This window comes from Lytechinus variegatus, chromosome 7, assembly GCF_018143015.1.
Source record: "Lytechinus variegatus isolate NC3 chromosome 7, Lvar_3.0, whole genome shotgun sequence".
Lineage (NCBI taxonomy): Eukaryota > Metazoa > Echinodermata > Echinoidea > Temnopleuroida > Toxopneustidae > Lytechinus > Lytechinus variegatus.
Genome location: NC_054746.1, coordinates 25637814 through 25650391, shown reverse-complemented (window position 1 = coordinate 25650391; position 12578 = coordinate 25637814). Strand labels below are relative to the sequence as shown.

General features: G+C 36.9%; 1 protein-coding gene across 1 annotated transcript; it reads right to left on the bottom strand.

Moving 5' to 3' along the window:
• Positions 1 to 6125: 6125 nt before the first annotated feature.
• Positions 6126 to 7728, bottom strand: LOC121418845 (alpha-(1,3)-fucosyltransferase 7-like). The gene has a single exon (XM_041613027.1). It carries the CDS (start codon positions 7581 to 7583, stop codon positions 6303 to 6305), a length of 1281 nt encoding a protein of 426 aa, XP_041468961.1. The 5' UTR covers positions 7584 to 7728; the 3' UTR covers positions 6126 to 6302.
• Positions 7729 to 12578: the final 4850 nt, after the last annotated feature.

Genomic DNA, 12578 nt, shown 5'->3' with positions numbered 1-12578 from the left:
AGAATCCACAAACTTTAGTTGATGTTATCAATTCTGAACTTATTAATGTTACTGAATGGATAAGAGCCAATCGATTATCTTTGAACCTTAACAAAACAAAATGCATGTTATTTAGTAATTCCATAGACAAGTTACCGATGAACATTATGTTTGATAGTACCCCATTAGAAATGGTACTTTACACTTAATTTCTTGGAATAACAGTTGACCGTAAACTTTATTGGAAAAATCATATTGAAAATATATCCAAAATAATTTCACGAAATATATAGGTATCATTAATAGGCTAAAACTTTGCATTCCCTCCACATCATTAATCATGCTGTACTCATCCTTAATCTTGCCTTATTTAAACTACGGGATTCTTATTTGGGGTGATACCCATCAATATTTATTAGATAAATTGTTGCTTTTGCAAAAGAAAGCACTTCGTATTATTTATAATACATGTTTCCATTCTCATACGATCCCACTTTTTCTAGAAAGTAAACTGTTGAAAGTCAAAGACCTGTATTTACTACAGTTAGGGCACTTCATGTATAGTTATAATAATAATGCACTTCCCCATATTTTTCATGCCATGTTCCCTAAAAATCAATTTTATCATAACTACCCCCACGAGACACTCTGACGAACTTCACATTCCACTTTACAGAACTTTACTGGCCAAAAATACATTCCTATTCAACGGTCCTAAATTCTGGAACTCACTAGCTAATAATCATTCCTCAATTAAGGAACAAAAAAATTTCAATAACAATAGCTTCATTCAATGAGTACAATCTTCTTCAATATTTTCTTTCTATCCTTAATGATAATACGTTCATTGTCATCATATAATTATTTTATCACACTTTTCGTTTCTAAGACTTCAATAACTGTTCAAAATATTTTTCGGCATTACTCATGTGTTGAAGATCGCATGCTCGATCTGTAATGAAAGTCATAAGTCAGAAAAAACTGAAACCAGTGGGATTCGAACCTCTCATCTACTGCTTGCCGGGCAGCGACTTAACCACCGGGATATTCTGGTGGTTCTGGTGTGTTTCGTGTTCTCCTTCCTCAAACCAAATTGCCCTTAACCGAATTTTTAAACCTCGTTGACTGTAATCGTACAACTTGTTCAAATTAGATTATCATCAATGTTATCAATGATATTTCTCAATGGCTGAGGCAAAAGTTGACTTTCTAATTCTTCTATTTCTTTCTCTATTTCTTTTTAATTTCAACTTTCCTAAGCTTTACCTTTTCTTCCCGCATAAGTATTAATAAACTGTCTCATGTTTATTAATCTTTATCCTTATCTTGGGAATCCACTCTTTTTATCTTTAAATATTCTAAAAAAAACTTTATCTACGCACAAACTGTCATTTGATTTCCAATAAGAATTCACAACGTGAGGAGCATTTACATAGTTCTGTAACTGAAGCAGTACACCTGAGTGATCTGGTGTAATTGATTTGAAAATATCACAACAGTTAAGAGAATCATGTAATGCAAAGAAACGAACCAATAATCCAAGCGACTTTGAACAATTGGCCATTTTTTTAGCTGGACTCTTCTCCATAATCTATCCAGGTCTTCAAACGTTTCATTAAATCGATTTCTAATAAACTTTCGAGGCCCCATAATTCCCCCTTCATTATCATATAAAAATTTCCACCTAAAATAATTGTACCTTCAGAACTGTAAAACTTTGAAATACGATTTTTCAATTCATCTAAAAATTCCATGGCATCTTTCCTTTATCTCTGGTAGGAAACTAGCAATTTACTAGTAAAAAGTAGATTGTTGGTATTCTAATTTCATATAAGTCTTCCATTTTCACCAGTACTCATATATTTCATTTTTCATATTCAAATTTGGAGAAATCGAAACTAAAACACCTTTACTATGATTTGTTCCATTGTGATGACTAAACAATAATTTGCCATTCCACTCTGATTTTCATTTTTCTTCTACCTCTATCGTACTATATATGTTTCCTTAAAATATGTGACTGCCTTTATCTGTGCAAAAATCAAAAAGGCTTTTCCTTTGTATCTCTTAACCCTGTGACATTTAAAGTTAATAAAGTAAAATAGGAACTATCGAATCGGGTATCGAAGTTTCAACGCCCTATCCCGAAAAATATTCAAATGAAACTGACCAAATAACAGATTAAAATGTGAACAGGCATCACCACCCCGAGGGGGGGGGGGGCACTCAGTATATAATGCATAGTGGGTAGTGCCGCGGAGGGGATCCCTATTTTTACACTCAAATTTCCGTTCCAATGCATAGCATTTTTGCCTTGTTGAGAAAAAGAACAAAGAAAGCCGCTCCAAGGCATAGCATTTTCTTCTTATCGAGAAAAAGAAGAGAGAAATCCGCTCCAAAGCCCCCCCCCCGGGGGGGGGGCACTTCCATTCACGAGTGGATACCATGCGCGACCATGGGGTCTCGAAAAGCACCCTAAACACGTAATTTCCATATTCTGAAAATGCACCCCTTAACAAGTATTGGCGTGTGAAACCCAACCCTTAACAAGTATTGGAAACAAAACGATACTCTTGGCAAATATTCCCTGAAATGAACCCCTAAACAAGTACGGGAATGTTTTATTGTTAGGGGTCCTTCGGTCGTCAGCTTTACCTTATTTGGTTTAGTACGACCCGACCTTCTACACCTCGCGCAAATCGGATTCTAAACACGAAGTGTTGGGGCAAAAAGGACATCCTTTATAAAACATTTTAATTTTGTTTTATCGTCCCCGCAAATTCGACCCTAAACACGTAATTTTCCTAGCGAAATAGATACCCTTTTTCATAATTTTTGTGTTTTTGACACACTTATCACGTTACGTACGTAACGTGCCCTATCATGAAAAAGACATCCTTTTTACGTGTTTTTTTTTGGTCGCGAATGGTATCCACTCGTCAATGTAAGTGCCCCCCCCCCCCCCCCCCGGGTCCAAAGCTTCGCATATTTTTCGTTACGCCGCTCCGATCGCGTCGAATGAGCTGCAATTTTGGTGAAAAGCGGCCGCAGAGCTCCCGGCGGACTGGAGGCCGCGCTCACACGCTGGCGATCCGTTCCAAGGACCCCCGTTTTCACAAACATTTGTCGTTCCGAAGCCCGTTCCGAGGACCATCCTTTTTACAATGTGCCCGCTCCAAGGCCCCCGTTTTTTTTGTCTCGCCCGCGGCACACCCCCACCACTTTTTTGGTCGAGTGCCCCCCCCCCCCCCCCGGATCACCACGCTCCAATCACTTTCACTACACCACACGAAAGACACGTCCATTCACCAAACACAATTGCACTACCCATCGAAACGTTGACAGTGCATGTAATAATCCGTGAAACATTTGATAAACCAATTCATAAGGAAATATCTTCCACGTGAAACATAATACGCACACACACACTGTTGCTCTCACTCGCACACACACACATGACTGATTGTCTAATAGAAATGAGCCATTTACGCTCTAAAAGCGATTTCGAATCAAATTCAGAAACATCAACACAATAGAATGCCAAACTTATATATCATTTTCAGGGTGCAAATTTTAATTTCTAACAAATTAATTTAAAAGAACAAATGTAATCATTCTGAAATGACACAAAATTTTCAAGGCAAGATAGAACAAAAACTCCCGCTCTTTAAATTTACTAATCCCGTGGGATTTCTATAATCACATCAAATCAAAAGAAGTAGTATGCACACGCATACATTCTAAATATTCTACATTTAACGCCTTAACTTCATTTCTGAATTGATTGAACAAAATATTTTTAACTTTTACATCAGTCAAGCGGGTATTACGCATTCACGGTCCGGTTAGAAATAGCCTTTGTGTCAAATTCGAGAGTACTAATGGGTGTCAAAGTAAAATTATTGAATTATTTCTATCTCCATGGTAATACACTGTTCAATAAGCATTGGTAAGGCATCAATTAGGCATCGAAGCCGGTGATCGGCCGTGGGTTCCTTCAACAAAAAGTCTAAATATTGTTAACAGTCATGTACTCTGTAAACTGATGTAAAATGATGGCATTTAATAATCGTGATGGCTTCAACTATGATTGCCATTATTTCGAGTGTATGGTTGTGAAGCGGGTGTTCCTGTTTCCTCGTAGTTACATCTTTTCCACATATCTGTGACGTGTTTCTTCACATGCGATTAATAATCCTTAGAGCTTTTGAAATTAGATTACAATGTTTTTACTTGTTTTTACATTTGACAATAGAACCGGAACTGGTAAATAAGAGTTCAGTATATGCTTACAATAATACCTTTCCATCACCTTTCTTTGCTGATGATGCAATATCATGCCTCATATTGCATTTTTTCAATAAAAAGACGGGTAACAGGTGGTCCGTTCTAGCAAAGCTACACCCCTGCCCCGCCTAACCATGCTAACAATAATTTATCTAACAATGTCACCGCAAAAAAATGAGGATGATCTAGAGCTATTTGGGGGATGGAGCTGAGCAAATTTTCTTGAGATATTTGCAAATATATTAAAAAATGTACACTGTTAGAAAAAATAGAAGAAGTTCCCGCAGCAGAGTCTCGAGAACACCTGTAATCTTACCGAATTGCGTAATCTCACAGGAAATTGGTATTTGATGTATGGAATCTTACAAATTTCCTTGAATAAAACACCCTTTTCCCCCTTTTTAAACAGACCTGTTCTGTTAAATTGCAGAAAAATTATTGTTTTATGAATTTACAGAATGATCATTACGCAATTCGGTAAGATTACAGGTGTTCTCGAGACTCTGCTGCAGGAACTTCTTTTATTTTTTCTAACAGTGTAACGAATGCTTGAATAACATAATATATATCTATTATAGGCCTACTAATCAAACTGGAATTTTGGCTGCATGGACCTCAAAAAGATCTTGTGGTGCATCATTCGTACAGCGATTCATTATAAAATGTGACTATGAGCCATAATTGCATTCGTTTCAACCTATATGGAGAAATTATTCATAATTCAATTTGCTTTCAAAACATTCAATGATCTAGAAGATCATGATGAAATATACACGCCTATAAAAAAAATCTTAATCATTCATACAAGTTTTTATTAAATAACTATTTACATCAAATTGAATGATCTTAGAAAGGAGGTCTCTTAGATCTCCTAAAGTTATAAATTCACGCAAACTGGCAAACTATTATTTGAAATCGAAACAGTGCAATAATTCTAATCCTTACGTTATGAATCAAAATCTATAACAATTTTGGACGCAATCTGACTAATTGATTATATGTTAATAGGTTGAGAAGAATGCATGAATTTGCTTTGTTCTGAGTATTGCATCAAGTCGGTGATCCGGATGGCGTTCCTTACAAAGACCTCGTGTATCCGGATCCTTGATAACTTGACATACGCAACTGTATTTTGTTATACCAGAGTAACTGGAATAATATAGAATTTTAGAAAATACATCACTATCGCATGATTGCTAAGTTGACTATTTAAAGGGATGGTCCGGGCTGAAAATATATCTGTAAAAATAAAGTAAAATTCACAGAGCAAAATGCTGAAAAATTTAATCAAAATTGAACAACAAATAACAAAGTTATTTAATTTTAAAGTATATCAATGTTATGTGAAAACAGTTATATGCACACCGTCATGAATATTCATTAGGTGGGCTGATGATGTCACATCCCCACTTTCCTTTTTCTTATGCTATTACATGAAATCATTAATGTTTCATTTTTTTTCATACATGTGTATGTGTAATCTGTCTCCATTATGATGAAATAAGTTCCGGCAATAAAATAACTAATGCACTTAATGAGTTGTCAATACAATTATTTTAGTTCATATCTTAAATACAAAAGATCAAGTGGGGATATGACATCATCAGCACACCTAATGAATATTCATAAAGACATGCCTAGAACCGTTCCACTGGAATAGTGAAAATCTTTGAAATTCAATAACTTTGTTATTTGTTATCCAATTTTGATCAAATTTTCAGCATTTTGCTTTCTGAATTTTACTCTTTTTATTGAGATATGAATATTTCCAGCCTGGACCATCCCTTTGAGGTCAAGTGGGAGTGAACCAATAAAAAAATAAGTAGGCAGGAAGGTCTTTAATTTCTTTTTCAATAATAATAATAATAGCCAATTTTTATAAAGCGCTTTTCCCAGAATTATACATTTATCTCAAACTGATATAATTATCCTGCACACCAATCTAACACCGTCTAAAATTAAACGTAGTATTCGTATGATTTGATAACTCTTTAATATGCCTATTTTTTTTACCGAACAAAATTGAAGAAAATGTTTCACTTTTCAGGAATAGGGAGTCCAGTCACGGTGGAATGGCACGAGTTTGTCCACCATTCATCCCAATCATTGACCAACGGTTTCCTTCCTCTCTTTCCTTTTTGAACCCGATCCATTTCCTCGTCTTTTAATACACGATTGACAACACGATCGCAGAGAGCCTGGGGTTGCATGTTTTCAAACTGCATATTTGTTGTAACAGACCCTTCCTTCTTCCATTCAAAATATTCATTATACAGGGCATCGTTTTCACTGAGCTTCACCAGGTAAGCTGCCAGCGTTTCTATAGATGAAAAATCTGGAACAAATATGAAGGAATTGGGTGGAGCTACTCTGAGATAGTTTTCCTTTGGGGCTCCAAACACGATGGGTATCAAACCGAGAGTAAGCGAAGTGTACCAAAACTTTTCAGTGATGTAATCGTCACATTCCGAATTTTCGAGCGCTAGGTAAAACCTGTACTTCTGCAGACCACAGGTAGCCAGATCCTTACAAGCCATGGTTCCACAAGGGCCGTATTTACCAACTTCGACATGTCGCGCCAATGCATTCACAAACCCCGTGCGATCATAGCCTAATGTTCGAGGGTAGCAATTAGTAGATACCCATGCAACCATTTTGTCTTTATTTGCCGCCCAGTTCGTGTTATCATTCTTCGGAACCAAAGGCGTTATTCTATCAAAATGACCATATCCACCATCAGAGAGATATGCATCTGTCTCCGTTGCCCCTTTCCTATATGTCATGATGTAATCATAAGTTTTATTTCTATATTCTGGTGGCGGAATGACACGGTGGTTGGTGTGGCGTGGGCTCTCCGATGTCCAGAAAACCCACTTCTGTCTGTCCGACTGATGCTTAAGGAGGTCATACCAATTCCATTCTGACTTGTAAAACAAAATTACGACGTCACTGGCAGCAAGTCTGGTCAGGTTGCGACCATGTTCAATCTGAACACCACAAGAAAGTCCAGGACAAGAAAACCTGCCAGTTTCCTTGAATATCAGATTGACATGAAATTTATCACGTTCATCCAGCCAAGTATAAACAACTTTATAGCATAATGGATTTTTCCCTCCTGCAGGCGTGGCTACCTCGGAATCTACCACGCCTGAAAAGCGCCGAGTGAAGTTGCCGTCGAGATCGGAGCGATGACGATGTAAAAGGTTTTTCTGGGGATGCGGAGGTTTGAATGTGCTTAGTGACATGAGTGAAATTACAATCCATATTACCGAAATGTTCAGTCCAAAGATTATGAATATCTTCTTCCAATGCAGCATCGTAGCGATATTATAAGGTTTACATAAAAACAAGTCACATTAGCATGAGATACGTACATGTATATGCACGTTATCAGCAGCAAGTGAAAGTACGTAGATATCAGCTACATTAACCCGTATATTAGTTCCCGCGGATCATTAATATGGTTGGATAAGCAGATTAGAGGGATGCAGGTCAGCAGGGCTGTAAAATACTTTTATCAAAACTCAGTCAAGCTTTTCGCATTGGAATGACAAAACCACGACCTTTCATGGTTGAATAGGGTCCGATTATGGTTGTATTTTAGAGCAAAAGAAGTTAACGAAATTCGATTACAGAGACCAATTACCAAACCAATCGATCACGTTGATTTGTTGTTATTTTTTTTAACTTAACCATGTTGTTGATTTAAATTTTATTCCTTCAAGATTTCATTTACACTGTTAAAAATAATTTAAACAACGCTGTTTACTATGTAAATAGCACAACAGTTTTTTAAACAGTTTTTTAAATCTTAAACAACCATGTTTGCATTATTGATGATTCCATATTTGAATTCAAACTTTGTTGTGAAAGATTATACTTGTTTAATGTTCAAACAAATACTATGTGATTCATTTAGTAAACAGCGTTGTTAAAATTATTTTAACAGTGAAGGGTTCTGACCATTGTCAAATTTCATTTTAGCCATACTGTTCTGTTGTATACCTGCACATGCTTAAATACTCATAAGGGGTAAAATAAGTAAATTTGAAGCAAAGGGTTTATTATTCAACTCATTTAGATGTGTAGCTTTAGAATACTGTTTTGAACTTTACGTTATTGAGTTATCTTCGTTTTTTTTTAATGAGAAGCTTTCAACGTTGACCGAATTGGTATTGTTTGTCCCCACCTAAATTTGAGGTGGGGGTTGCCCCCTAATTGTTATGATGATAACCTTTTTTTCCCCCTTAATTTTAGGTGGACCCTATTAAAATTTTTGTGGTTCCCCCCTAAAATTGGGTCGATGACCTTTTTTTTTGCTTGTTAAACTTTTTAACTGTGGCTGTGTTTATGCGACCTCGACCCAGAATCATGATTTGAATCACAATTTGAATCATGATTCAAAACAGCAGCATGAATCACGATCCGACAGAATCAGCGTTTATACGACCATCTTTCTAACGCTGTTTCTCCCTGAATTAGGGCCGATCCAGTGCGCATCACAGCGCGCAGTTTGACCCAGGAAGTATAGGTCAACATTTTCGCACGTGTTTCTAACTTCACGTCGGCTGCTAGATTTTGGCTGCCGCCGGAGCTAACGAGCAAACGTTTGTGCAAGTGCAACGCTTACTCGGCTTCCGAAAAATAAATCTTTTACTTCCAGAATTCCGTGTATTGTACCTCATATTGTTTTTGATCGGGAACCAGAAGGGGTCATTATCCTCCCTCCCACCTCCCGATCGATTTTTCTTGTCTATGATGGTCCTGTACTGGGCACGAATTCTGTTAATTTTGTCTCGACAGGCGGTGCCACATCTCCGTTGAAATCCCTCCCTCGAAAGCGCCGCTGAAAAGGATCGTCTTATTTCTGTGAATCCCGGTAAGGGATGCTTGTGCTTCAGGCTGAGCCCAAAGCACAAGCAGAGCCCTGAGTTAATTCATCGTCGATCAGTCCAATTTGTGCCTTTGGAACTTGAAGAAATGATTGATGAAAACAATGAAATATACAAATGACGCTACAGTACAACCCCGGGGGTACAGGTACAATACACAGAATGATAATTCCTAAATGCTGGCAATACTGCTACACGAAAATTAACCTGCACGAAACACAGCGCGCGCCTTTGAGTCGAACCCGGAAGAAGCACGACACAATGACGTCATAGAATCATGATTCAAATCACGATATCGTTTATACGACCTTTTTCGTTCGTGATTCTACAGAAACGTCTTTCCAAACGCCCCTTTTTTCGTGTTTCATGTTTGTGATTCTAATCATGATTATATTCAATTTCGACTAAACGCAATCGTGATTCTGCAGAATCGTGATTGGAATCATGATTCTAATCATGATTCTAGGGTAAAAAAGTGTCGAATAAACGCACCCAGTGTGTCCATCCCAAAATTTCAGAGGTACCTGAATTTTTGGCTTCCGCCGCCAATGACCGACGGTAATACTACAGTCACATTTCCCCTATGACGGCCGTACGGCGAGTCGAAAACAGCCGCTTTATTCAAACCACTTATATGTAGCTGATACAAAAAAATAAAAACGGCTGTTTTCGACTTGCCGTAGAGCAAATTTGACTGAGGTATAAACATGGTAATGAGTACTCCATTATGTATAATGCTGCCATTACATTCGGGTCGTCGGGTACTAAAGATGGATATTTCAAAATTTGTTTCATCTATATGATTATTGAAATGTATATACTTTTTTATTACATGATATATTTTGGAAAGTTGTACTACTTATGAGTGCAGAACATACTGACATTTTTCAAGCTAACATGGATTTAGGGTCTTTCGCAACAATTCTTATTTCGGGGAAGACCTGTGGAATATTATGTGTTGTGACATTACGAAGCAATCAGTCATATCAAGTGTCTGAGACATTATTGACAATTTTCATTTAATTTGTGCACCTTGACCCTCTGTACAATATCAAACTTCACAATGGGGGTATGATATGTCCTGATTCCAATTGATATTTTCACTGACCCTATCCATAAATCTGTGGTTTTGGAAGCCAGTTATTCACCTCCAAATGAACTATGCCATTCCCATTGCTCGAATAAAATTCAATTTTTTTTATTCAGAATCGCACATGTCACCTCGAATCAGTGAACTATTGTCCGATTGTTACCACATCCTTTGCTCAATATGGCCAACTTGACCATTCGCTCAAACGGTAGGGGAAAGCGGGGTAAGTTGAGCATAGGTGCAAGTTGAGCCACCAGCCCCAGGCCAATAATGAATGAGTCAGACATTGTGGTGGTGTCATGTATTGATGACCCATTACATAACCCTTAACCCCATCACGGTGTTTTCAACTTTTAAACAAAAAGTACTTTTTAGAGGGTAAAATACAAATTTCTGCCAAAAAAAGGAAAAAAAGTGTGAAGTAAATCAGTGCTTTTTACCCACACACGTCTTTAAATGTAATAAAGCAATAAGATCAACATTGCTAGTCCAGGTATGGATTCTCATTCTTGTCATATTCTTGACATGATGGATGCATAAGAAATGTGTGGATGTGAAAAATGGCATTAAGTTCGGACTGGGGTAATTTGAGCCAGCCAATATGGAGCAAGTTGAGCCATGGTAATTTTTCTGAGAATGTATAAGAAAAAACAAATAAACCTTAAAAAGCCATTGATATGCAGGCAGAAAGGAGCAAATTCATGACAGTTCTTTTACTTTTAGAGGATGTTTAATAGCATTTATAGAAAATTAGTAAGTGAAAAGAATTTAAATAAAAATTCACATGTTGGTTCTTCCCCTATCATACATTTTGTACATAGTTTTTGTGACTCAACTTTCCCCAGAAGGTGGCACAACTTACCCCACAGATGGGGCAAGTTGAGCCATTTGACATCGCTTTTTTCAAAGGTGACAATGACTTTCAGTGTGGGGGTAGAAAATTATATGTAGGTGAAAAATATTTTCCAGGAATTAAATTGAAAGGAAAGGTACTTATTTCTACAAGATTATTAGTATATCAATTCTAACATGCCAAATGCAAAAAGTGTCACAACTTACCCCGCCTTCCCCAATAGTTTACATGACCATTTTTAAATGAGTGTCTCATATTGTTTGCTTGTGTGAGTAAAATTGTGCTTTGATTCCAAAGAGGCAGCTACACTCAATATTCAGTGACGTAACTGTGGTCATTTTTGTCACTTTTGATCCAAAATGAGAAATGTTGTTTGTCACGTTTGGAAGTGTCACGTTCAGAGTCCTGACTTGCGCCTTGTAATCAGAGGGTCGTGGGTTCAAACTTATCTCATCGCGGACTATACAGTGCGTATCAAAAAAGTTTACACTTTGAAAAAGGTATGGGAATTAAACAAATATACAACGTGTGGATAATATTTTCACATACAATCTTGGATTTGGGTCTAATCTATCAAATGAAAGTAAAAGTTTTGACAGAATGTTATACTTGAGTAAGCACTGTCTATTTCTGCAAAGCTCGATGAAATCTGTTTGCGCAGAAATGATCGTTTTCACGCTGTGTTAAAGGAAAAGGGCGAAATCAAACTTAATCTGCGAAATATTTCTCTTACATCTCCCTTGCACTTTAGTCAACTGAAATAAAACGGATTAATTCAAGCATTTTCTAACAATTTTGCCACCCAAATTGAAATTTCAACACTTAGTAATCACAACCTTTATACCCTTTTTGTGCCAGCTGGATCTGAGGACATTACTGAATCTGAACAAAAGTTTATATCAGACATTTCCAGCATCTTTTCACTAAGTTTTTATCATTTAAAGTGGGTTTACATTTCATTTTTCATTTAATACTTGTTTTTCCAAGCTTGACAATGATTAACAAAATGAAAATCAAGCCTAAGCCAATTCATGTAAATCACAGCTCAGTGTATGTCGTCGTTGTATGTCGTCACGATGGCCTCGGTGTGTGAGGGAGTGGGGTGGGGCGCAATGCACTCTTCGAAGTGTTTTGTGCATGGAAACAAGTTTTAAAGAGGTAAATATATCTTCAAATCAATTTTACTAGCTAAATTCCACGTGTTCTTCATGATTAATGTCTACTTTTATTCGCATAACTATTTCAAAGTTCTGCGCAAATCATTTTTCACTAACTTCAAAAGTTAGTGGCGCTAACTCAAGCAGAAATATTTTTCGACAGTTACATCGTCACTTGCTTAAATGGATCTGTACCAATGTGTAAATGTGGAAAAATCTTCAGGATATCATACATGTATAATTTCACAGGATTTTTTCTAAGTGTAAACTTTTATTGATACGCACTGTATAGCGTCCTTTGGTATGACGAGCCATGGCGT